Below are 27,699 nucleotides of genomic sequence, written 5' to 3'. Positions count from 1 at the left end.
TATGTGCTGCCGAAGCGAGCACCACATTTAATCCCAGTAATGAGATCACCACATGAATGACATTATGAATAGTGTGTACCGGGGTGTGGAAGGATCTCAGTCTATTTCAAAATTGCAGAAACGGATTATAACCCGGGCCTAGAAACCTGAATGATCTTGGCAGGGGTCTGTTTTCAAGTTCACTTGATTGTATTTGCAGTTGTGACAGCTGGGATGGCCTGCATTAGCACATGCCCCTTTGCTGTGCCCAGGCTGTGGATGCAAAATAAAAGATGTGGTCAGGAGACCCATGTTCCACAGAGGTCGCTGCCCCAGTGAACAGTGTTTCAGCCTCAGCCTGGCCCCCGATACCCTGCCTGGTCTTTCTCCACCAAAGTTCCCATGACTGATTTTCAGAAAGAAAAACAAACAGAAAACTGAGTCATTTTTCTTCTCTTTTTCTTTCTTTTTTTCATATAAACTACTCTCCATCCCTCTGAAAAGCACCATGGTGGTGTCCATTGTATCATACCTTTTCCTTGCACAGATTCCAAAATCACAATCGGAAACACGTTTCTTGGAAACATTTCTCTGGGTGTAAAACATGAATATATCCCAGCCTATATAATGCAGGGGCCAGCATGTTGTCAGAAAGCCATGTTTCTTTGTTTTAAATAATCAGAAGAATCCAGCTGCTGAGGGGAAAGTGAATATTTTAATTTTGAAGTAAGCCTGGTACTTGAAAAGAAACCCATAAATCTCCCTTGGGGAATAAAAAAAATGGACATTCCATTTTGGACACCGCAAATGACAGTGCCAGCTGTTGTCATAATATTTCTAACATCCACCGAGGATTAATTCCAGGCCCAGCAAAGTTCACTGGATGAGCAGAAATGGCTGTGGAAGTAAATGCTGGTGTTTATGCTCTGACATGGTGAAATGCAGCAGGAGACCTCTGGGAACTGGCTATGTAGCCAACACTGGATTATCATGCCCGTGGATCATTCACTTGGTGGATTATCTGCAGAAATTTTAATCCCGCACTTGCTTTCTTCTGCCTCTTGGCTCTCCTCCTCTATAGTGGTATACTGGGGAAATGCGATCTCTTTTGATGGTAAGCTTCTTTGAATATTCCTTAAGTGCTCACAGACAAGACGTAGGCTGGTTTTAAAGCATTTACTTTCACTACAGCAGTAGAGGCAATTAGCAAAATGAAACAGTCCTGGGTTTCAGAGGCTGGTATGGTCCTGGGCTCGTCACTTAGATTTCCTGAGGTTTCCTTTCCTTTTCTCTAAAATATAGATACTGATGCCATGTGACAGAGTTCTTTTGAGGATATGAAATGTTTAGCCCTAGATCTGTACTTGTTTGCTGTTTTCCCAGAACACGTTAGAACTTTATCTATATATTTTCTACTCTACGAGGCAGAACAGGAAAAGTGCGAAGTGAATAGAGTCAGAGAATTCCCTATGCCCTCAAGGAGACAGGGGTGTGGATGAGGGTTCTGCTGTCCAAGGGGTGGGCTGGAGCTGAGACAGGACATGTGGGTCGGATGTCACTAAGCAGGCAGAGGGAGAGGGCATTCCTGAGAGCAGGTGCGGGTCATGCCAAGGCATGAAGACTGGAATGCGTGCAGCATTTTCAGGGCAAAAGATTAGGAAGTTTTAGATATGACGGGGTATGGGGATCTTGAACAGCAAGCCGACTAAGGGTTCATCGAAGAGGAACGACTCGCTGGAGTAAAAGAAAAATCAGACGCCTTTTTCTCCTCTACTTCCCCTCTTGTCTACGTCATGTTCGGCAAGTCCTGCTTTTCCTTGCACTGTTTCTGTGAACAACTTGAAGAAGTCAGAGCTGCAGAAAGGGATCCCTTTTTGTGAGCATTTGTACGGTCCCCCATGAAGCTTTTCAAGCTACTAGATGGTGACCCTAATGATCAGGCAAAAGGCCAGTTGAGTTTATAAGGCTAGCAGATGCGGACAGGGATGGTGGTGGGGAAGCAGTGATGGTGGTGGGGAAGCAATGAGCCGCTAATGGTGAGGAATGTGAGGGTTGGGATGGAGAAGAGCGAAGGATAGTGGAAATAAGTAAGAAGTAAAGTGAAATATGGGGAAAGAACTACTTATGATTTAGATTAAAGCCATATGGCAATGGATCGATGGAGCGGAGTCTCCTTCTAGCTGGAGTCTGTTCCTGTTGTTGGTTTGAGAATGGGAAGGCGTCTTGAGTCTTTCTGCTGTAGGCAGAAGTAGTTGGGGCGACCCCAGGAGGTGGAAGAGGCTGTGGTTCTACTTGGCTTGAGGTTTTGTTTCTATGTAGAGGAAGGAGCGATTTCAAACAAAATTAATGCTAAATCACAAACTCACACTTGTTAATGTTGGTTAGAATCCAGATTTTCTTTTTGCTGCTGCTGCTGCTTATTTAGAAAAAAATCTTTGCAGAAATATATTTAGAATGTTATTATTTTATGGGACCCACTTCAGTATCACAGCTTAAAGGTACTCCTAAGAGGGAGCTTTTACAAATGGGCCATCCTGAAAGGGTGACTTTTGTGTGCATTTGAATTCAAGATAAGGGAAGCAAAAACTGTGCTGTCTGGGTAAAGATTTTGAGAGTTCAATGGGACTGTGGCAAACAATGGGCAACAGTTAACTTAAAACACAGATAAGCCTACAGGCATGTAAAGGGTGGAGGCATCAAAGAATGTCAAAAGCAGTTTAGATCACCACAAGTAAAGTAATGGAATGTGTAAGGGGAAGTCAGAATCCACGCTGTCAGGAAGAAGTCGTCTTACTGCATAGAAACTCCATTATTCGGTACATTTAAAGTAAAATGGAAATGGTGTTTTCAAAGGGCTTATGTCTGCCTCTCCCATGAGTATCTGAGGGTGTTTTCTAATTTTAGGGATTTTGTAGGTAGAAAACAGGTTTTGGTGCCAAGCAGGTCACTGGAGATGGGGAGACGGAGTACTCACTGTGTTCAGCAAAAGCTGTTACTTAGAAGAAAGCCAGCTTTTCTTAAGAATGGAGGAGGAATTCGGTATACCCTATTAGGGGAAATGTTCTTTTCATACTAGACTTTAAAAATTTTATCAGGTTATCAAGTTGTTTAAAAAAAAAAAAAACTGCCTAAATACTTAAACACTTCCAGGCTTTGAATAAAAAAAAATAAAAATAAAAAAGGAAAGCTGTTTCTACAGAAGGTTGCGTGCCTAAAAAGATTTTTTTGTAGTTACATGGGCATGCAAGATGCGTAGTTTCAGAACTGAATATAACTTTCTGAGAGGACCATGGTCTCCAATTGGAGGGAATCTAACCCATAAGGATCATGCATTTTCTGTTTCTTGCTGATCAGATCATATACAGTGGTAGCAGAAAAGAAACTAAACTTTCAGAGTCCATTAATGCTTATAAATTTAGAGCAAAAAGAAATATTTCTAGGAATACTGCTTCTGTATCCACATAGCCACTTAACAATTTTATATACATTCTCTACATGTATTAGGCTTGAACTATTTCTTCCAGCTTGCGTTGGCCAAGATAGACTCTGATAATATGGGTAAGATACAGCCAGGTGGATATATTTTCCTGATCTTGCCTACATCGTGGTCATGCTGCAGACCCTCCATCATGGTTTTGTGGGTCTAGTGATCTCGAAGTCAGCTAACATGGTTTTACATAGTCAACACAGGGAAGCCTTTTTAGAGACCAATACTGAACACTTGGAAGACAGGAAGTGAATCTTTTCTCTTTTTTTAAAGATATTATTTATTTGACAGAGAGAAATCACATGTAGGCAGAGAGGCAGGCAGAGGGGGTGGGGAGAAGCAGACTCCCTGCTGAGCAGAGAGCCTATGCAGGACTCTATCCCAGGACCCTGAGATCATGACCTGAGCTGAAGGCAGAGGCTTAACCACTGAGCCACCCAGGTGCCCCCAGGAAGTAAATCTTAAACTTTCTTGGGAATATCGTTCTCTGCAGCAGAGAATGGGTGTTCTCAAGCCGGGGAAATGCTTGAGAGTAGAAGTCCCATAGAGCAACGTGTACTTTATTCTGTGTCTCATGACCAAACCCTCCATCAACCCTATTGCTGAACTATTTTAGGAACTCAAAAGGAACCACAGGCACTAAAGGGAACATCATCACCAACACCAGACCCTGAGGGTCTCTGGTTGACACAACACTTCTCTTCCTGTTGGAACAGTTGACAACCATTTCCTGACTGACTGGAAGGGGTGGGATGGTCGTTTTTAGGGGGAGGGCAGAGGTTGCACATAAGTTCTTGCTCCCTGCTCTCATTATCTTCATTGCTGGGTACTAGGAACATAGTTCAAGATGTAATGGAGCCCTGTTTGAAGTTCTAATATTGAGAAAGTGACTCTAATTATTCAAGACTTGTTAGGGGGAAAAGGAAGAGCCATATGTTGTGTTCTGTCTAGAACTCCTCAGGCACCATCAAGCATGTACCTGAAACTCTCAGTGTCCAGCAGGCAAATCCTAAAAACCTAAGTATTCATCCAGCACTCTGTCTTCTGTAAATCTGCAATGAGGAGGTCAGTTCTGTCTACCTTCAAGCATAGCCTAGCAGGTGTGGGAGGACAAGAGAGAAAACATACTGCCTTAAATACAATCGCAAACTGAACCTTAGGCAGATGACGTCCTCAGTCAGAATTCAGAAGTCTAATAGAGAGTCTTCTTGAAATGTTGGGTTTTTATTTCTGATCATTATTTCTTGTGGAATAATGAACTGCAATGAAGGTATTCACTTGCGCTATAAAAATACATGAATTCTTGTGTAGTCCTCAGCCATGAGAGCCAAACTTGTAAATGGTTGGAATTAAGTTTCTGACCTAGCACCCCCTTTGGACAAGTGATGAAAGCTCCCATGTCTTGGTGTTTCCGAGTGTTTCTCAGTGTTTCTGAATCTCTGCTCTCTTACTTGAGGCACTTTGCCAGCATCTACATTTTATTGTTTCATGGGTGTGGACCTAAATGACATATCTCCCACTTCTTACTTACTGATTTATTTGAGGAGGAAAAGAGGTTACATTGATAAGGTTCTGATACTGCTCAAAGGCACTTGTTACTTTTATAGACAAGCAAAGAAGAGAAGAGAAAATAATGGGTAGAAGAAAGTATGCCCATGTCACATTCAGGACACTCCATCTGTGAATTTAGTACTTAGAGGCTGTCTAATAAGAACTTTCAGGCACCTTGCGTGGAGGTGATGCTCAGAGATATTTAGCTCTCTCTGCCTTCATTATGTGGGAGATTATGTTGACGATTCCATTTCTTGCTACAGATTAGTTTGGGGGCCATCAATGAGCTTTCCTGAAGATCAGGTCAGTCCTGTTCGTGCTTGCCTTCACTGTGTGCATAGATCCAGTCTTGACAACAGTTCTGTCTGCTAATTTACCAGTGATTCTCCTAATGGTGTCAAGTAGGACTGATCCTTGGTGAATGGCCCTCTTCTTTTTAAATAAATAAAGGAAGAAAGAAAGAGCTCCCAGGATCTGGGCAGCTATGACTGAGCCCTTGGTAAAGACTTATTACAAGTTGAGATGGTGCCAGGCTCTTCCTGTGATTCATCTCTCCTCTTGTCAAGACCAGTCGAGGCAATGCAGTCAGAAACTTACCTGCTTTGTGAAGAGCTATTTTAGGTTGGAAGGGGAAGCCTAAGCAGAAAAATAATTAGGCTCTCTGAGTGGAGAGAATTCATTCTTCTTGATTAGTGAACAGTTCCTACAAGTTAAGGCCAAAAGTATTGTCCATTAATTCAATGTGCCAAGCTTCTTCAGCATTTCCAATGATGTTTTCTCTCTTGGAAGGTCATTTTTAGCAAACCGGACCAACTGTTTGCTTCAGATCTTTCTGGAGGGCTGATGGCATGCCGAGAGGTTAAGGCCAAGGTGTGAAGGATGCTTCGACATTGTGGGGCAGATCTGGAACTGGGCCTGAGCTTGAGGTGTCAAGTGGAAATCCATGCGCTGGGTTGTGGGGGCCTGGTTTCTGGAAGTTGAGCCTGTATTATTTGGCCTGTGACGATCCTAAGGGTCAGGTGTGCCTTGTGCAGCAGAACATAAGTTGCTGTTGTTGAAGGACAGATTGCCTTCAGGACAGTTGGCACCCATGGGTGGTTGATACCCAGAAACCTCATTTACTCTTCACTGGTCATTTTCATCCTTCATGTCTCTTCTTCGCTGAAGCACTGATCCCAGGGTAGGGCACATTAATTTTCACTTTTCATTTTACTCCAATATGGTCTCTTCGAAACTTCACTGATTTTACCTTGTTTCTTTGTCCAAAAGCCAGAGCTCTGTGGCTCAGTGGGGACATTTCAGAGCAGCTCACAACTGGACTAGAACTAGGTAAATGTGTGGTGCCTAGTGTTTTCAGGCTGGCTTTCAAGAGCAAAATCGTTAGTTTTTTTTTTTTTTTTTTTTTTTTTCCCCTCTCTCAGACTGTGGATCTTCCTAAGAATTTTAGTCCAAGTTCTTCAGTTTACGAATAAAGCAGTCAAGGACCGCAGTGGTGGAATGATCATCTAAGATTGCGCAGCCATTTGGTTGTGGGGCTGGGATCGAAACCTAGGTCTCTCGGGTTGGTGCTTTGAACAAGACCCCGTGTGATCGCTGTCGTGTGTGCACTTGTCCCATAATCCCCTCCACTCAGTATTTCCTTTTCATTCTCCAATCCTGGGACCTCTGGGTGTGATGTTCTTTCTTCTCATACTTCCTACCCAGAGCTTGTCAGCAGCACGAGGAAGTATTGGCCAGGGGGTGGCAGAGAGTTAAGTTTCATTGCTGTGAGAGTCCCTTAGTGCCATTCAAGAAATTCATTCATTAAGAAATTAAGTTGCAGGTTATCCCAGCATCTCCCAGGCTTTCAGGAATAAGAACAGTTTACTCCCCTGCTTGCATTCCCCTTAAACTCTTCCTCTAAACTGTAAAATCCCCACTGAGAGGGGAAAAAAAAAAGCTATGCATATACAGATGCATAGATGAAAATACCAGTAAATCTAGATGAAACACCAATAAATCCAGAATCTCCTCCTTGATGGAAGTCTAATTTTAAGCCCTAGTGGGTCTTTCCTTCAAACTTTTATAAAGCTCTCGTTATCTAAAATTTTCAAGTTTATAAGAGTAGGCGGAATTGTGTAATGAACCCTTAAATATCTGTTAGCCAGCTTCCGTTGTTCGCAACTTATGTTGGCATCTCATTTCATCTCCTTCCCCCACCCCGCCATTTTCCCCCTCCTGCATTATGTGGGAGCAAATCCCAGATATCATTTAATTTTATGCATTAGTATTTTGGTATAAATCTCTAACAGATGAACCTGTTTCTCTCTTTTTCCCCAGCTTTGCTGAGGTGTCATTGATACATAAAATTGTAAGATATTTGAAGTGTACATTGTGGTGATTTACTATACATGTGCCTAGGGAAGGGATTCCCTCATCTAGTTACAGACATAGCCATCACCTCGCTTAGTACAAGATAAGCACTTTTAAATCCCTGAATATACACCCAGTGTTCAAATTACCATTGTCTCAAATGTCATAATTTGTTTTTCATAGTTTGAATCAGGCTTCAGATAATTTTCACATGACACAATTGGTTGTAAATCTTGAAGTCCCTTTTAATCTGTAGGTTCCAAATCTCTCTCTCTCTGTGTGTGCCTCTTAGTATCTTCAATTTATTTGTTGAAGAAACTGAGCTGTTTGGAGAGTTTGCTCCTGTCTGCCTTTTACGGATTGTTTCCCTACGGTATCCTTTGATAGGATTTTCTGTTCTCTCTACATTCTATAAATTGGTAATTGTCTCTGAAAGTGGTGTTAAATTACTTTCTTGAGAAAATGAAGAGACAAAAACACATCCCAATAGTCACAGGAGGGTAACGTGGAGTGGTGGGTGTGAGGTTGCCCGGTCAGGGCTGGTTCCGGGAGGTGGAGAAGGGACACTGTGAACTCAGGGTAAAGTGGGGGCTGAAAATGTAGACTTGAGCCGGACCATCTGGGTTCCAGTCTCAGTTATGTCACTTCTGAGCTGTATCGCCCTGGGAAGATGAAAACTTGACCTCTCTGTGTTTCCGTTTTCTCCTCTGTTCAATGAGAACAATAATAAGTCCTACCTCACGGGGTTACGAGGCTCAAGAGAGCAACATACGTGTATATAATGTGCTTGGAACATGATCATAACCCTCGTACTTGACAGGCATTGAGTTGTTATTTACGAAAGAAGGCAGAGGGGAGCTCAGGGCATGGAGAAGAGTAGAAACAAAGGTCCGTGATCATAGGACAGCCAGAAGACCAGCCTTCCTGAAAGCTGTGCCAGGCCTGATGAGCCTCCTCTGATTTTTGTCTTTGCATTCTTTTGCTCCTCTCTCAGCATTCCATCCCACGCACGGTTATTTTCATGATATGAACACTGTGCGTGTAAGGAGGGAAGAAAGCCAAGCACTGAGCAGGGTTGGGGCCGGGAGGAAGGGGGCCTTGCACGTTTGAAGGGCGCCTGTTTGGGCCTTATGTTCTGCTACTGCCTCTACCCCACACCTCGCATCTGCCTCTTGTCCTTCTTCTGTGCTTAGAGAGCGAATGGCTAAAATTCTTTTTTTTTTTTTTAATTTTTTATTTTTTATAAACATATGTTTTTATCCCCATGGGCACAGGTCTGTGAATCACCAGGTTTACACACTTCACAGCACTCACCAAAGCACATACCCTCCCCAATGTCCATAATCCCACCCCCTAATGGCTAAAATTCTTAATGGTGTTTCCCATTCACTCATCCATTCATTCATTCCTTCGTGTGGTCCACAGATTGTTTGGTTCTCTTGAATATTTATCTTCACCTTTTGATGCCATTCGGTTGCACTCTCTGCTTTTCCTTATCACAATTTGCAATAACCTTGGAACACTGGAGTCTTTGGCTTTGCATGGTTGCCACTGTTTGCAGTGCTGTTGGAATGCCTGCCTCTCCCATTCCATTCCTTTCTCTCTGTTGGTCTTTCCTTCAAGCTCTCTGGTTGGTTTCATGGTGATGATCATTGGTGAGAGAGTCTTACCCGTTACTGAATGGTTCTTGTTTAATTTTGCATGATTTCAGTGTCCTTGAAAGCAGTAGCCGCCAAGCTAGAGACCACCTGTTTTTGTAAATGGGTCTTCTTTGGAACCGAGCCACATCCATTCCTTCATGTCTTACCAGTATTGTAAGAGATGAGTAGTTGCAACAGAGCATAAAGCCTAAAATATTTACTCTCTCGCCCTTCACAGTAAGAGTTTGCTTATGGCTGTTTGAAAGAGAAAGAAGTTACCAGATTTATATGGTGCCAAACAACCATTGGTTAGAAAAGCGAAATTGCGGAAATTCATAATTTTCTTAAAAAGTGGAAAACACCAGAAAAGTCCCTTGTTCACAGGTGCCTTACATGCACTTAGGTATGAAAACAATGTGTATGCTTGTGTTTGGGGGAGGGAATGACAGGCCTTCTCTTTGTAAGAAGGTCTTCAGACCCCAGGTCATATAGTGGATTTCTTTCCCTTTTTACTTTTTCATTTTGCCGTAATTTCCTTGAGGAATGGATGTCCTGGGCTGTAAGGGGATTTGGTATACTTCATGATGGTGGCTTTCTCTCAGACGTTCTTGGGTTTTAAACTGAGCAAGGGCCATACGTTCTCTCTGCTCCAGCCTGGCCAGGCCCAGTCTGCTACTTACTTTGGATTCCTACTGCTCACCTTGAAGGGACTCTTTAACTTACTGAGTTTACTCATTCATATCTATGCCAAAAAAAAACCCACTTCACACAGAAGCCGACTTTGAAAGTGTCAGCGGGTAATACGTCAGTCTGGCTTAACTTTCTCTTGAGTTTGGAGATCTAATTGGAAGGGACAAGGGAGTGATTTGTTGACTGAGGCAATTTGACATATATTATCTCATTTAAACACCCAGAAGAAACCCTGCAAGGGAGGTCATATGCTTTAGGAAGCTGACACTCAGAAAAATGAAGTAAATTGCAGAGTTTCCGTGCTCTAGAATTATAGTCTCTATCAGCAGATGCCACGCGTGTCTTCTTCCTGACTCTGTTGCCTTCTTCTTCCTCGCACGCGTGAAATGGCTTCCATTGGGAGATCCACGCACCATCTTTTCAGGCAAGAGGAAGGTGAAGGATGAGGGACAAAAGATGATCAACAGACAAGCTAGCCACATCCTTTTTTCTTCCTGGATGTCCTGTGTGGTGATTTCAACTTAACATCTCATAAGTTAGCATCACAAGGCCATCCTTTCTGCAAGGGAACCTGAAAATGTGCAGTGTGTTTTGTTTCATTTTGTTTTAAGCTGGGCACATTGCCGCTCCCATAAAAATACATTCTGTAGGTACAGCAGTGGGGGAGAAATGTTATTAAATAGGCCGTTGGCAGTCTTTGTCTCAAGAGGTCATTCTGATACGATGAAACATTTCTGGTCTAAACTCTCCTAGGTCTTGCTTTTCCTCATTTCAAATGAATTTGATAGAATAAAGGTTACTGCCCTTCTCTAATCTCCTGGTACAAGACAGAGATCCCACAGATAGAATTACTTCCATCTGGCTTCCATGCTCAAACAAGGTGCATGCCAGGGCGGAGTGGTGACTGCTTGATGTCCACAGCCAAATGTGGGGAGGTGTGATGGCATTCCAAGGCTTCTAGCTGTATATTAGCAACAGGTGTCTGTGTAGACCAGCCAGCAGTCCCTTTGGTGAGGGCACCGGGAGGCCACTTGGAACGGCTGGATGGCATCAGCTTGCAGAGACGAGTGTAGCATATGTCGGAGCGCTAGCTGGATGGGGAACTCTCTGGCGTCCTCCAGGTGACTCCTGTTCAGTCCGCAGTTAGCTTCCATCTTCCAGTCGCCATTCCCTGTGGCTTTCCTTGATCCCCTGCCCACATGCCCCAGGCCCGGGTGAGACCGGCTATGGTGTAAGGAGAAGAAGTCATGCCTCCAAAAGGTAAATACTCGTGGGGGTGGTTTTCCCCTTCACGTTGATGAGGAAGGGCTCTAAGGAGAGCAGGTATCAAATGCATGAGTCTTTGCCCCACACCTGGCTCCCCACAACAGAGTCCTTTCTGTGTTCTTTGTGGAGGGTGGGGGGTGTTTTTATTTGGTTTGGTTTTCTGTCTGGCAGAGAGCCTCAAGAGAACAGTGTGTCCTAAAAAAAAAAACCAAGAATTTCATCCTGCAAAGAAAAACAGAAGTCACCCTACTTGGTTACCTGAGGGAATTCCCACCAGCTCGGGAGAGCCGGACTTTGACGTGGCTCTGTAGAGCAGGCAACACAACAGAAGCCCTGTGACTGGAGCCTTGTTCAGAAGGAAAGGGGAGCGGATGGTAAACCAGAATGCCGGAAGTGTGGTGGAGGGCAGAGCTTACAAACTCGGAACGCCTATAGCGTCTTGGCGGTGACATTAGGTGTCAGTGAGCCAGTGGGCCCCCAGGCAAGCGTGTGTCCCATCTAGAGAAATGATTACCACAGAGGAATGCTAGTTTCAGCTCTCTCCTTCCTTTCCTTTCTTCCTTCTTCACTCCTCCTCCATTCCCTGAGAAGCCATAAATGTGGAGCTTTGTGTGAATAATCCAGTTAGTGTTGAGGCCAGAGCTGCCCCTAGCTCATCTGCCTTCTTCATCCAACTTAGGAAATGGCAACTCCCCCCTCTTCATACCAGGACCCATGGCTGGGCTAGTCAAGTGAGGGCTGAATATCAACCTTCCTTTTTCCCTTGGCTGAGCCTCTGGGCCAGGCACAAGCTGCCCAACTTTAAGATTTTATTTTATTATTATTTTTTTAAGTAAACTTTACCCCCAATGTGTGGCTTGAACTCATAGTCTGAGGCCAAGTCTCATGCTCTACGACTGCCTAAGCCAGCCAGGTGCCCCAGCAGCTACCCGACTTTAGACATGGCCCCAGAAGTTATGTTTTCTTTGGCTTACATAATATTTATATTATGGTTCACATTTAGCCCATGGGCTATCATTTTGCAGCCCCTGGGGTTGTGGTTAAAACAAAGCTCTGGGCTCAGACTGCCTAGTTTCGAATCTGGGTTCCATCCTTTGGGCAAATTATTCAGTATTCCTCTGCCTCAGCCCCCTGAGTAGAATGGATACATACTCCGACCTACTTAAGGGTTGTTACAAGGTTGAAATGAAATAATGCCTGAAATGCACTTAGCCATTCAGAGTGTAGCTCACAGGCAGCATTGATAAGTGTTAGTCAGTATCAGAATCAGATTAAAAATCATTGGCCCATCTCTGCAAGTTAAGTTTTGGAGAAGTCACAGCATATCACATGGATGAGAGAGTGCATTTCAGAACTTCAGGAGTTCTTCCTATTTCTGTAGAAAATGCTGAGGCTCTTTCTCTGGTGACTTTGTAAAGGCAGGGAGCTTAAAATAGCCTTACTGACCAGCTGGCCTTCTCCGGCCACAAGAACGTTAGTGAAGGAAACACTTTGCTTGAAACACTGTCTCTGTCTGTCTGCATAAAGCAGTTAAAACTGACATCCATGTCTTAAAACCATTAAGAAGAGATTAAATTTAGCATCATCTGTGGCAAAAGGCACAGGTGTGCGGGATACATGGTAGAATAATTTACACGGGAAAGAACTGAGAAGTGTTGGCGTTTGACAGGCATGTGCTCAGTTACTTGAGTTGGTTTTCTGAACTGGCCCCTTCTCCTGGGGCCGGGCCAGAGAGTTGATACTCGGTCATAAAAAATGGTCACACTTGTTTGTGTCTGACAGGCATCACGCTCTGCTTAAAAGCTCGATTCCCATCACGGAGACTATAGAGAGAAGACAGTGGTAAGTCAGCTCTGACTCCAGTGAATCTGGGGCTAGTTGCAAGGGTGTGGGTTAAAATGAGACAAAGTGTTGCTCTTGTAGGTCCAATCATATCAAAGTGTTCAATAATGTTTTATAAAGAAGAGGCAGCCATCAACTTATTTTACAACATGACCAGAAAAGGACATCCAAGAACCAGTTGAGTTCTACCTACAACTAAGTTAACTTTTCTCTCACTTTATTAATATCTAAGCTTCCCTCAAACACTCAGGAAGCCCTAAAAGAATATGAAGAGTGTCTATGAGAGTTGAAAAGACAAGGATTACCCTGGGGAATTCCATTCTTATGTACTTCATGAAGACCTGGCCAGGCCTCCGTCAGTCTGAGGCTGCTCTCTCTAGACCTGGCTTTCTCAGTCTTACTGCTGTTGACATTTTGGGTAGATAATTCTTTATGGCGAGGCTGCCCTGCACACTGTAGGATGTTCAGCAGCGTCCGTTATCTTGACCTACTAGCTTCTAGTAACACCCCCTCCCCCTAACCCCCTGCAACTTGTGACAACCAAAAAAAGTCCCAGATGTTGCCAGATACCACCTTAGGGAGATCTTCCCAGTTGAGAACCACCGCTCTAGGCTAGGAAATGTGTTCACGTTTGTAAACATGAGTTTTAGTGTGTGTGAGTATATGTGTGTGTATGTGACAAAAAGGCCCTAAAGATAGAAAGGTTTTCACTGAGCCTATCTGCAAGCTATGTGACAAAATGATAATAGAGAAAAATCCTGTAAGGACTGTGTTTGGCAAATGGGTGATTACTAAGCCTAATTTGTAGCAACTTTCCCATGCTTTGTGTTAATTGCTGTCAAACTAACCAGAAGGGTGGGTTGTCACCCAGATCATCCATATCACCCTTAAAGTATTTATCCAGACTTAAAAACATTGAGTGTTGCTTGTCCACTGGTATTTCATACAAAAACTTGGTGGGAGTTAGAGGTTCATAAAATAGAGAGGAACCTCAGAGTTCACGTCCATTTATGGTTTACAGGACAAGGCATTGAAGTCCAGAAAATAGTTTGCAACATTATTATAATGAACCTCCATGATTCAGACACTAGCCTGAACTTTTCAATAATTAGTATAGAACAATAGAGGCACAGAATTATTGATGAGCGAGATGTTAAAAATATACTCTTACATCCATTTTCAAGGTTTTAGGAGTTAAGAGAAACCAGAGACGAAATTAAAAAATGATTTTCAAATTCAAAAAATTAAAGATACCATCAATGTACCTTTTGCTTCAGGATCGCCAAATTTATATTTGTTTTCTCTTTATAACACATGATTGCACAGTATCAACCAGTTGGGAATGGTAGATTTCCATGAATTGGCCTTATCATGCTTATAAATTATGTCTACTAAATTATTTGGAACTTGAAAGAAATTATGGTTTAAAGTTCATTTGTCCTTGAGTCAGACCAGATATTCTCACAATCTCTCTTCCCACCTCCGTGCGGTATTATCATCTTCACACAGATTACAGTTCTAAACTAAGGTGATGGGAACAAAGGCATCACACTGATACAGGCTATCCATCTCTATATCCAAATTTCTTTCACAAACTGGAGGAATATACTGTGCTATATAGAGAATATGTAGTATTCATGTTCTGTGCATGTGGTCCACTCCTGACGTAAAGGACATAAGGGAAAATTATCGGATTTACATAGTGTTCAACTGGAATATGAGAACATCCCCAAAAGAAAGGTACAACCCGTTCTGGTATGTAGAAGTTTGGATGACAAGGTGTACTCTTGCTACATGCTTGTTGTGGTGCCCTAGGCTCTGTCCAACTTTAGTTTGTGTTTACCAGGGTTTCAGAAACAGAATTCTCCAAGGTCAGGTGTGGATCCAAGTTTTCTCAGGCCATGATCCAATTTTATCCCTGTGCCCAAACAATAAAAGGAAATCTTCTTCCTATAATGTGGTATAAAGGTTGTCAAAAGACTTGAGGAAATGCCTTTGACCTCTTTTGGACCTCATGGATAATCTCATTCAAAAACAGGTACAGTGTCAAAATAGGAAATGTGCTAGTAGAATAAGCACATGATTCGCTTAAAGTAATGCTTCTTTGCCAGGGCAGGGGTAGGGGGTGGAGATGCAGTCTGTTCCAGATTTTCAGGAGCGAGGCGGTTGAAAGAGATGTGATATTTTTACCTAAACCGTGGTAGACTACACTGTCACCTTTTGGCAATGATGCGAAATGAAGAATCCCTTTGAAGACTTAATGCGTTTAACAAATACCGAGAGGCTGTTACGAGCTCATCACTGTTATACATGGTAGAGATTATACAATGAACAAAACGAAGTCATTGTTTACATTGAGTGAGGGGAGACCATCAATAAACCAATATATGACTGGTCTCACGTAGAGATGAGTGCTATAGGGAAACCGAAATAGGGTAAGAGGGCAGGTGGAGCAGATGGACAAAGAAGTTGGTATTTTATATGGGATCGTCAGGGAATGCCTCTCTAACAAGGTGGCATTTTCTCAGAGAACTAAAGGAAATAAAACAGGGAGCCTTATGCGTATCTGGGGGAAGATATCAGAAACTGTTATTAATGTTCCAACCGAAAATTTATTAGGACTCAGAATAGCAGGCCTCTCTGTGCTTAGAAGGAAAGGAGGGAAGATAAGAGGGAGAGCGTTGGGACAGCAGTAGGGATACACCAAGTGTATCCACTGAATTTATGCACGGTACTGATTAGACACACCACGAAACTGAATTATGTGTTTGTCCCATCTTTCAGCCCATAGTCCTGCTAAGCATCATGGTCTTCATATAAACCAAGTCATAATGAACGTGGGATTGTCTTTTTGAGTTCTCCTGCAAGGCGTAGACGAACTCAGAACGCAGTAGTTCCTATCATGGCCCAGGGTAGATGATGTTACTAATCTGGGCTGGGAAGGAATAAAACCAGATTGTGTCTCACTGTGGGCCCTCGTCTATTTGACCAGATTTTGTTATTGATTTTTAGTGGGAAGAGGTCTTGCTGGGCAGGGCAGTTTCCAGGAGGAAAAGCAGAAGAGTATAGGAAAGGATCCCATGTTAGCTGGCTTTGCACTTCCTTCACACCCCTCGAATGACCCACCATATCGTGGTCGTCAGCAGGAGCTGACGATGTTCTTCTCCAGGCCAGGACAAGGATGCTGAGGACTTTAATCCTATCACCTTTCTAAGAGTCTTTTAGGAAATTCTTTTTTTTTTTTTTTAAGATTTTATTTATTTATTTGACAGAGAGCGATTACAAGCAGGCAGAGAGGCAGGCAGAGAGAGAAAGAGAAGAGGAAGCAGGCTCCCTGCTGAGCAGAGAGCCTCATGCGGGACTCGATCCCCGGACCCTGAGATCATGACCTGAGCTGAAGGCAGAGGCTTAACCCACTGAGCCACCCAGGCGCCCCAAGAGTCTTTTAGAAAATTCTTACCTTATATTCTACATCTCATTATCTCAGGAGGGTCTTTATTCATCTTAAACGTGAAAAGAGGCATTAGTGAACCCTGCCCCTTTCAGCTAAGAATTGCTCCAGGTTTTCGAATGCCTACCACGCAGTGGGGTCACATGTGCCTGTTGGAAGTGGTTTCCCAGTTCTCAAGGACAGTCACATTTCACCTGTGTGCCTCCCAGTCTCACCTTGCCTTCAGGGTTGTTGAGCATGCGTGCTGGGAGTTGTTGACTGTTAAAGCAGGACTGGCACAGGACCAGCAGGAGAATATGCTGAAATTCTACTTGGAGCTGAAGAGAAATTCTGTTCAAGCCCAGTCCTTGGACTGATGAATCAAGACTGATTAAAGCAGCAAGGAGGTACTTCCTCCAAAGGGATGGCAGCCAGACACAAGTCATTACTTGAGCAATTTCATCCACAGTCTGTGAGTTTCAAGGGCTTCAGTGTTTATGGCTTTTTGGTTTTACGAGTCATAATTTTAAAAAATTCTTTCGTGCCTTCCGAAAACATTTCTTGAGCATCTACCCAGGATGCAGTCCTGTGCCCTACCTGTTTGAAAGAATTCGGTAACACTGTCCTTGCACTTGTGGAGTTAATCATTTTATTAAAAAGATAAGATTTCTGCCAGGAAAAAAAAATAATTAATTTTTAAAAATAAAATAAAAAGTTCAAGAAGGAGCAAGTGAGAAGCTAAGCAGGAGGCATTAGGTCAGTGGAAAGGGTCCAGGCTTTGGAATCAGGTAGACCTGGGTTTGGGTCAGCACTCTGACCAAGAGCGTGCCTTGTGAGATTCACTCATCCTGTGTGGGCCTCAGCTTTTTCTCCTGTAAAATGGGATGATAATACCCATTACACTGTCATGCTGAGTTGCTATCAGGACTCAATAATTTATACATAAAGTAATTAGTATAGTGCCTGGCCCATAGGAAGCACTTATCCTCTAGCCAGGCAAATAGTAGACCAGGGTTCTAGTTTTGATTTGCAGTTATCAGAGAGCTTTGGTAAGTCACTTGATCATACCATATGTGTAGATCATCTATAAAGTAAAGGGAACAACACTCTCTGGACAATGTGTTTTACCTCCAAAATCACACGTTATTTTGTTTTTGTCTTTTGTTTTTTTGTTTGTCTTTCTGTTGTTTTTTAAAGATGTATGTACTTACTTATTTTTAGACACAGAAAGGGAGCGTGTGCAAGGGTGCACATGTGAGCAGGGGGAGGGGCAGAGGGAGAGGGAGAGAAGCCAACTCCCCACTGGGTATGGGGCCTTCAGATGCGGGATTCGATCCCACGACCATGAAATCATGACCAGAACAGAAATCAGGAGTCAGACCCTTAATGGACTGAGCCACCCAGGTGCCCCAATTCCATGTTATTTTGAACTAGAGTATATTGAGTAAAAATCTCAATGGATGCTGCTTCTTTGTAATACTAATGCTAGCAAGAAATCATCAGTATTTACAGAGGACTTGCTTTGGAGCCGGGAGACGCACATCTTTACTTTCTTTGTTATTTATTCCATGTAACATACTCAGTAAGTCGGATAAACTTGTCCTGTGTCCTATCTTCTAAGCTGTATTTTATCCAGTTTAATATTTCTTAAGTCAGGATACATTATATAATAAGTATGTTTAATGTGGTAATTTTTTCCCCAAAAAACATTTCTAAGTGAGATAGGATATCTCATGTTTGATGGTACCTGTGAAGCAAGGAAATGAATATTTTTTCCTATATTTGATGACAGAGCTGGGTCTTAGTGCGGTAAATTTACAATGCCCAAGATTAATGAACTAACACAGGCAAAGCCAGAATTTGAACTGAGATTTGTCTGATTTTGCTCATTTTACCATACTTTATAGTAGCAAAGGTTTAAAAAGTTGCCAACATATAAACTTTGTTCTCTTCCTTTTCCACAACAAAACATTTTTGATCCATCACTTGGTTGAACTGTATTTATTAATTCTTTTTTTTTAATTTTTTATTTTTTATAAACATATATTTTTATCCCCAGGGTAGAAGAAGAATCAATGAAACAAGATGTATTTATTAATTCTTAACAAAAATACCTTTTTAGTCGTCCTAGGCAGACTTTACAGACTATGAAACCATAATGAAATGTCGATGTCTATTTCATGGTGACATTGGTCAGTATGAAAAGTTATTTTCCTTAAGATAAGGAACTATTGGACTCCTAGATCTCTTATAGGAATTTCACCCTGACCTGAGTTCAGCTGGATAATAGCAACAGATTTTCCCCTAGACTTTCAGGATCCTAGGTCCTTACAAGGAAAGAAGGATGTAGTTGTTAGCAGTTGATTATCAAGCAAAATTATTGAAAAATGACAGCAGTATTCTTTGACCTCAGTCTTTATAGCTAAACTACTAATCTTGGATAAATATAAGATTGCATTCCTAATCTGACATTTAGCACAAATTTTAGCTATCAAATGGGCCAATTGTTACTGTTGAAGAAATTTTTGAAGTATGTTAAAATTCTTTTTTTTTTAAATATGTCAAAATTTTGATTCCCTGTGTTTCTTTCTCTGAAACAAGCTTAGGGGCTTTTATTAGGAGAACCTCTCAATCCAATAACCAACTACCTACAGTATCTAATCAGCTCTCTTGTGAAAAATGATTGTAGTATCAAGGTTAATAGAAAAAGGTTTTAACAAGGGTGACCACTGGCCTTTGTAGACCTTTGTGGCGAGTGGTCGCCTTTGGAAGTAACCTTTGATTCGGGAAGTGAAACTTTCATTGGAAAGAGTTATTTGTGGAGCTGTTTCCCTTTAAGTCATTCTGAGGTTCTTAAAGGTTTTGTCTCTGGTTTTAACAGGATGTAGGTGTTAGCATATTTACCTAGACTGACTGACTGAATGAATGAATGAACATCTTACATGTGTTTGGGGTTTGCTTTTCCTTCCTCTGTCTAGCAGCTTCCGCACGAATGCAGTTGGAAAGTTACCCATGGTGGACTTTGAAATGGCGTGACAAGCTGGGTTCTGGCAAGAAATGGCCTAACTTGGAAGTTTCAAGAGACTTTAATAAAGGGGAGAGACACAGAAGACGGGGTGGAGGTGAAGTCGCCAGCAAGGCGTGTGAGGGCACTCGGACTCTAGCCACGAGATGGGGGCACGTACCACTCCTCTATCAGAAGCAGCCATGGGAGGAAATGGTGTTACTCTAGTACCAGAAGAGCAGGCATCACAGAGCAGGGGCAGGTCACAGAAGCTGGAGTCCTGAAGGGATTTAGGTTCTGCGAGAACACAGGGATTGTGGGGAAATCATCTGTGACCTCTCTTTAAAACCCGAGAGGAAGTCAGCCAGCGAGTGCACCAGGAGATTCAGTCCGCACCAGTCAAGCCTCTTGAGGTGTAAGCAGAGAGAAAGACCTAGAAAGGATCTTCTAGGGCAGCAGGGCCAAAGAGAATAACCAGCCCAGAGGGGAAATGCTATTTCCGAGTCCATACGCTGGCCAGAAAGAACGCTGTATTCAAGAAACTCAAGTCCTTGACCTCATCTCATCTTGAGTTAGCATCCACTCTCCGATACTTTTCTCGAAAAGACATTTGTAAACGCCTAACAGAGACCAGAATCACTGGCCAGTTCAGCCTGTCTCGGTCTCATTCCTCAAGACTGTATGTGGTGGTGGGACTGGGAGGGCTGGTTCTATAACTCGCTGATGGGTGAAGGTCTAAAGACAAAAAAAGGAAAGTCCTTGAGAATCTCTCCAGGAAGTAGAATGATTAGGGATGGGGTGAGAGCGGCAGGGAGCCTGGAGGAGGCATGCGCGTGAGAATGACTTGCATACGATTTCACTGTCCTCTCCCACACTCCTGCCACCCGCTCCCCTCAACTGTCTTCTAGAGTCCTCATTTGAGGGCAGGGTTGTTGGACTCTTGATTGTAAGTAGTGAGCCTCAGAGAGATGTCCCCTCTTGGTATGAACGGTGATATCACACATCTCACCCATGTCCCAGCAGAAAGCGTGCTATCTGACAACTGCTTGAAGCCTATACTGGCGAGCTGTCCAGCTGCAGACACATCCCACCTCTGTGCAGATGACCCATCTTCCCGTTTTACTGCAAAGCAAAACGGACCCAGAGGCAACCATGAGAGAATCTACAAGCTTCCACCTACAAATCATCTCTCAGCATCAGTGCCCGTAGGCTGTGCCTCCCTCCTGCTAGCAAAGAGCCAAGACAAACCTCTCTTCTGGATGCTTGGCTTTCCCTCTCGCCTTCTACTCAGGGATGGGACCCCAGCGATTCTCCCCCTCTCTCTTGCGTTACCTATTTTCTCTCTTCACTGGATCCTTCCGGTCACGGTAAAAACATGTAATGTCCCCCTACTATTAAAAAAAAAACAAACAGAACAGGTATTGATCCTGTGTCTTTAGCCACTGCCCCATTAGTTTTTCATTCCTCTTTACAGCAAAAATGTGGGGCACCTGGGTGGCTCAGTGGGTTAAGCCGCTGCCTTCGGCTCGGGTCATGATCTCAGGGTCCTGGGATCGAGTCCCACATCGGGCTCTCTGCTCACTGGGGAGCCTGCTTCCCTCTCTCTCTCTCTGCCTGCCTCTCTGCCTACTTGTGATCTCTCTCTGTCAAATAAATAAATAAAATCTTAAAAAAAAAAAAAAGAGCATTTTACAGCAAAAATGTCCCTGGGAGAGTCGTCTGTATTCCACTGCTGACCGCAGGAGGGCAGATGGACACTGGAACCGTGCTTGGCCCCAGGGACATTTGCTCACCCCGTCTTGGTTGTTTAGTGCAGTAGCAGATCCTCAGTGTTCATTCTCTTCGACCTGTCTGATCACCGTGCCCCTTCTTCACTTGGTGTCCGGGACGCACCGCACTGTCCTGATAGCCCTCACACCTCACAGGTCTTTCTTATAAACTTTCTTGGCCGTTTTTGCTCATTACTCCAACCTCCGTTCCGATGACCCAAGAACCAGGCCTTAGACCTTTTTCTGCTTGGTGGGCTCTGCTACCATGAGCACTTCCAACTCCCATTCCAGGAGTCCAAGCTTTTGCACCGAGAATTAAAATGAAGTCCATAGGCTTTGTAGATATTAGCATGTACTCTAGCTGCCGGTGGGGTGCCGGGAAGTCCATTATTAATAGGAATGTGAATACGTTTCTCTTGTGGCTTTAAAAAATACCTATACACTGAAAAGTTCAAATTATCTCCCCTGGCGCTCTGGACATGCGGAAATCTCCATTTGAATGCTTTACGTAAGTCACTCGGAATTGCCTTTACCCAAACCAAACTTCATAGGCTCAGCCTTCAGTCATCCCCACCTCAGGTGGTGACCCCACCGTCCTTCAGTTGCTTTTAGGCTGAAACATGCTGGAGCTCTGTTCCCCATTTTTCTGCTCATTGCCCAAAGTCGGTTCGTCAGCAAATCCTAACCATTTCACATCATCGCGTCTCCTACCTTCCTGGTCCAGGCCACCATCCTCTCTCACCTGGGTTATTGAAGAGGCTATTATCAGGTCTGCTTGCTTCTATGCTTGCTTATTCCTCTCTCCTATGATCCTCCCCCCCGCCCCGCCCACACGCACACGACAGTGTTTTAAGCGCATTACATCAGCGCCTGCCTCCGCTCCAAGCTCTCCAGGGCCTCCCCATTTCACAGTGGCCTCCGCGGCCCCTTGTGGTCTGGTTCTCTGTAATCCTTGACTTCACTGGGACAGAGTTTCTGCTATAGCACTCTCTGTGTCCTGTAAAACTTTGTGTTCTGCAGAATGTACTCTAAAAATAACAGGGCTGATGGGAAAATCTGGACGGAGCAGACCTCTCCTATCTTACATAACTTAAAACCTCCAACACTGAGCAGGGCCTTGAGAGATAGCTTGGGAGAGCTCCGTGGGGAGGAGGGGGCACATTTCTGGGGAGATAGCTCTGGCACGGGTGCTCGTTTTGAATTCTCTTAAATGGAGCTGAAATCACTGTAGCCTGTGCAGCAGCCAAGCCGAGGGCTTTCTCCTTTCCTGCTAAGATGAGAATTCTACTCCTATTCTGGATCCTTTGGCCTAAGAAAAATCTTCTTTCCGTCTTCTACCAACATGATCCTACTACTTACCAGGAATCTATGAGCTAATTGCTGTTGCAGAAACACATGTTGTAACAGAACAGCCTGTCCCCACTTATTATCGTTTTGGCCCTTTCTCAGATGCGTCGAGCCCTTCCCCCCACCTGGACTCCTCCTGGATTTCTTCATCTCGTTCAGATCTCTCTTCACATGTTTCCTTCAGAGTGTCAGCTTCCCTATACAGCTCTCTCACACCCCTCCAGACATTCCTCCCTGCCTGTCCTTGCTTATTTTTCTCCATAGTACTTATCATCTGATCCATATTATTCATTTATTGCCTGAGTATATAAGCTCCGTGTGGTTTCAGTTTTATTTGCTTCCTTTGTTTTTCTCTGCTGTATCTTCAGTGGCTAGAGCATGGCCCAGCATGTGCAAGGCATTTCCTCAGTCGTTGTGGGATGAATGAAACTCAGATTCTTCTAGAATGCATCTGAATGTCCTCCTTACCTAGAGAATGGTCCATCTGCCTTTATTTCTTCTCCGATTTGGTTTGTGAAGCTATTTCATGAGCATATGTGTATATGTTTATACTTATGTATATTCATTTATGTGTATGCATATATGTATGTGTATGTATGTATAAATGAACTATGTGTATGTATAATATATATGTATACAGTATGTATATGTAGAAATGAACCATCAATATTTGTTTCTGCATGCTTTTCTTTCTTTTGGCTAAGATTTTATTTATTTTTTGTGAGAGAGAGAGGGAGAGAGCACAAGCAGGGGGAGTGTCAGGCAGAGGGAGAGGGAGAAGCAGGCTCCCCACTGAGCAGGGACCACCCCCAAGTGGGGCTTGATCCCACGACTCTAGGATCAGGACCTGAGTCGAAGGCAGACGCAACTCACTGAGCCTCCCAGCTGTCCCTCTGCATGTTTTTCTACAGCAAAACTTACTGTGTATCCAAATGCTTTAGGGCCCCACATTTGGATAACAGGTTGCCCATTAGCAACTGTCTGTATAAGACTATTAATTAATAAAAATAACAGAGCATACAACTCTCCAAAAATAGTTTTCGAATCAAATTAAGATCTCTGACACATCCTGTTGCCAGGTATCTCTTAGGTCGCTTCTGCCAGTTCTGATTCATCTCTCGACTTGTAGTGGTGTTCCCCCCACCCCAAACATTTTTTAACACCTTACACTTCTCACTTTAGTGTCCTGAACTCATGGCTCTGGGAGAAAAAAAAAAAAAAAAAGTTTAATGGTCAAAGAAATAAGGTTGAATCAGAGAGACCCTTAGTGAGGTTTCTGATGAAAACTACCCAGCCGGAAGCTGTTTCCCAGCCCCATCATGAATAGGTTCTGTATCACTGACAAGTTATTCCCCATTTCTGCATCTCAGTAGACCAATGAAGCCAAATTTTGATGACCAAATGTTGACTAGAGACCTAATACTTTAAACAATCACACCAAAAGTGAGACTTCAGCTGTGTAGGGGCAATTACTTGGGAGAAAAATGCCTGCTTAGCCTCTGACATCGTATTTCCCAGGGCTGGAGTAAGAGGTACACGGCTTCTCCCATAGTATCCAAGTGACTTTGTGAATTACCCAGTTTGTAGTTTCTCCCTCCTGTGTGGACGGACAGCTATCTTTGGCCACTTCACAGCTCATTAGCAGCCCAACTAGAGGCCAGGGAGAGGAAATGGATGAGATAAAGCTTAAATATGTCACATTGGTTATTTCTTTGCAGCTCTGATTAAGGGCTTAGTAGGAAGAGGTTAAAACTTGATTAAAGAGGTTTGGGGATTATCTGTGACTTTAGCTTCTGTATGTTACCTTCTTCCTTTCCCTGCTTCCTTTTTTCTAGTGATTAAGCATGAGTTGGTTACGAACATTAATGAGGCCAATGTGAAAATTCTTTACGATCCTGTAGGTCCTTGAAAAAATGATCTTATCACTTACAGGAAAATCAAAATAAAATAAAACTTGCTATGTTCGGAATGTCATTTTTCCTAGTCAACGTCAGGCATGTTCTTGAACTAGAACTGGTCTTGAAGAGAGGTGTCTAACTATAGTAAAAGATTTACTAAAGTCAGCGGACGCATCTGAACACCTATGTTGTAGATTCTGCATGGAGAAATCTGATTGCTTGTGTGTGGCTTCTGGGTGCGGGTCCCCAGGCCAGATTTGTTCTGCAAATCCACCGTGAGCAGGATCACCTCTTTGGATAGGAAGGCCCAGAGAGTCCACATTGGAAAGATAAATTCACACTCTAACTACTGGGTGGGATCTCCAGCCTTGCTTCTGTAAGAGCCAGGCCTGTCTTACCTCCTGTTAAAATTTATCCTCAAAAAGCAAGTTTTATTTGGGTTTATGCAAAGTCCCAGTAATCTATGATCATGGCCATAAATGGTTGTAGATGCAGGAAGCAAGAAATGATTCAGAGAGATAAAGGTACCTTGAGTCCAACGTAAGTACAGAGCTAGTAGAACCAGGTATGGGTTTGAGAAGTAGAAGTGGGAAATTGGGGTAGGGCCCAAGTCAGAGGAGGGGCTAGGGCAATAAATACACTGGAATCTCTGGTGAAGTAATACCCAGGCCCGTCTCTAGAACTCTGCCAATTTTGGTGAAGGTCTGTGGTCATTACCAAATGAGAAAGGAGGAGGGAAAGAAGATTGTGGGAAGATCCCTCTAAGTAGTATGCTCCCAGTCGAATCTGGTAAAGGAGCTATGTAGGATTTCCTGTTAAGCCTCTGTCATCTGAAAGTGGATTAGACCTTTAAAGACCAGTGGGACCTTTAAAGACCTTTTAAAGACCTTTAAAGACCAATGAGACCTTTAAAGACCTTTTACTAGGAGTTTGTGACATCTCAGGAGAGGAAGAACAATGAGGGCAGGTGATGGGCACAACTGAGTCTTAAAACAATCCCATAAAAGGTGGCCAGGAGGGGATAGTCATCTTGTGTCGAGAACAGAGACTGAAATTGCAGGGAGTGCTTGGGCTACAAGGGCAGAAAGCATGAGGCAGACTTTACCAAAATGCAATGTCTTACACGCAGTAGGCCTTTAATATATGTTTGCTAAGTACCTACTAGCTGCTGGTTCTTCTCCTGATCTTATCAGAATTCCATACAGACGTTCCACCTGGTCCCTTTCAGAAAATCAAAGAATGACTCCAAAGGGAAGGGATTAAAAATCCAGAAAGCAGTTTTGCCTTACTGGTAAAAACAGTTTTCTTTTCATCGTAGTTTATTTTGGCATAGGCTAGTGTCTCTTTCTTGCAGACAGCTACTGTTTACAGCTGTTGTTATCATGTTTTTCCTTCTTCATCTCCTGGTACACTGTCTCTCTGTCATTAAATACTGCCAGTTCACTAATGGAACTCACTTTATAAGCCGCTGCATTTTTCTTTTTCCACAGAATCAGTGTTATTATGCTCTGTTTCATCTAAGTAGCACTGGCCTCTGTGAGCCAGGCAGTTTGTCCAGTGGAAAGAAGAGTGATGGTAGACACAGGTCGAGAACTAACCTAATGATTTCATGCATTTGGCAGGAGGGCTTCATTAGGAGCCGAGTTTCATTCTGTTGGATTTTGTCTGTAACCTGCTGCAACTCAGTCTTGAGTGAACACTGGGTGGATCTAAAAACAGTAAGCCCAGAAGTTTGTACTTCTCTCAACTGTAGCTGTTTATTTAGCTGGACAAAATTTAGTGGGTGGTCCAGCGTTCCTAAGCACTAAGACCGGAGTTGGGTTGTAAAAGCTTTGGTAAAGGAGGGCAGTAGGAATCCTTCCATGTCGTCCGTGTTTACCCGGCCTGTAAATGAGTGCATTAGGTGTGTGGATCTTGTGGGAGCTGCTATTCTAGCTTTCTCTCCATCGAGCTGCTTAGTATAAATCAAAGAACTATGCCCTTCCGGACCCGGGAAATGAATTACAACAAAAGAAAATGTTAATAGAAACAAAGGCTTCATTTGGCTTACTTTTGGAGTGGGTTACAGAGCTTAACTGTGACATTATAGGGAACATTTTTGTTTTTTACTTGTGTGTTCCTGTGGGTCATGGTACCCTCTAACTGGTATTTGTTCTTGACTTTTGTTGGTGTGTTCCCACAGGGGAAAGACAAAAGGCTTGAAGTTGGGGTTAACGTCACCAAGATGACGTAGGTTGTTCCCCTTCACAAGAAGAACAACCAACAACTATTCAAGAACAGGATGTCACTGAGGGAATCCTAGAACACAGGGTGCAGCTGGAGAATGACCCTACACCACAGAGACTGAGACAGATGAGAAGCGTAAGAGGAACCACTATCCACTGACCACATTGCCCCTCCCCCAGGCCAGCAGCACCAAAGGAAGAGGTGTCCCTTGAGCCTTCAGTTTCTGTAGTGGGAAGAGAACCCTGGAGGGACAGTTAGCACCCCCCACCCCAGCATTGTAGGTTTCTTTGATGGAGCCCCTACTCCGATCTTGCATATAGGGATTTCAGGGGAATCTGTGGGGCTTAGCCCCTGGGAATAAGACTGTGATGGACAAAGGGGGAGGGACTTGCAACAACCCACACTTGGCATAGATCTTAGCAGACCAAGTTCATGCACACAGTGCCCAAATAATAATCTCAGCCGGAGGATTTGCTCATCTGCAGAACCGAGGCCTGGAATATTCCTGTGCTGTGCATAGGCAGGGGAGTAATTCATAGCCGAGGCTGAGGGTAACACCAGCCCCTCCCAGTCAGGGAGGCTGTTTGGGAAACCGACAGCAGCCTGGAGCAGCTCCTGCCCCTCTTGCCCAGGCAAAGTAGCTGAGACAGCCCCACCTGTGGAGAGTATGTTCCAGCCCCATCTGACAGAAGGGCTGGAGACAGTTACTGGAAACTGTGCATCTCAGTGGCCCTTGATCCAAGAGCAGGCAGAGCTGATACTTCACAGGGCAAAGCCAGTGGCCTTGTTTGGTCAGGGAACTTGGGATGCAGGTTTGCTTGAGTTAAGACAGCCAGCAGAATGCTTTACCAACTCTAGAGCTGCTTCTCCTCTGGGCCCAGGCAGAAGATCTAATTCATAACCCCACTTGTTGCTAAATGCATATTTTAGCTTGTCAAACCAGGGAACCTAACCAGGGCATGTGGGAAGCTGCGTAGCCCGTTCTGCAGCTGTGCCTGCAGTGGCGCTTGAACAGAGAGCATAGCCCATGACTTTCAGTTCTGCAGAGCACACTTGGTAGTCTCACCTGACCAGGAAACTGAATGCACAGTCTAGACTGATTTGGACCCTCAACCAAAAAGTTATATAGGCTCTGCTGTCTTGGCAGGGCAGGGAAGCTAATTCATTGCCCTGTCTACTACTGCATGTCGTACTCAGTCCCAACCATCTCGTAAGCTT

General features: G+C 43.7%; 1 protein-coding gene across 4 annotated transcripts in view; it reads left to right on the top strand.

Moving 5' to 3' along the window:
• GHR (growth hormone receptor) overlaps positions 1–27,699 on the top strand; it is a 258,372-nt gene that overhangs the window by 54,357 nt on the left and 176,316 nt on the right. Inside the window, exon 1 of one of the 4 annotated variants that reach the window (XM_032337497.1) lies at positions 9,499–10,959. The exons of the other annotated variants lie outside the window; for them this stretch is intronic. Coding sequence (XP_032193388.1) covers positions 10,947–10,959 — 13 coding nt within the window. The 5' untranslated portion in view covers positions 9,499–10,946. Of the gene's footprint in view, positions 1–9,498; positions 10,960–27,699 lie in introns of those variants that run through there. 4 annotated transcript variants of the gene reach the window in all.

This window comes from Mustela erminea, chromosome 3 (genome assembly GCF_009829155.1).
Source record: "Mustela erminea isolate mMusErm1 chromosome 3, mMusErm1.Pri, whole genome shotgun sequence".
NCBI lineage: Eukaryota > Metazoa > Chordata > Mammalia > Carnivora > Mustelidae > Mustela > Mustela erminea.
This window is presented reverse-complemented; position numbering and strand designations above follow the sequence as displayed.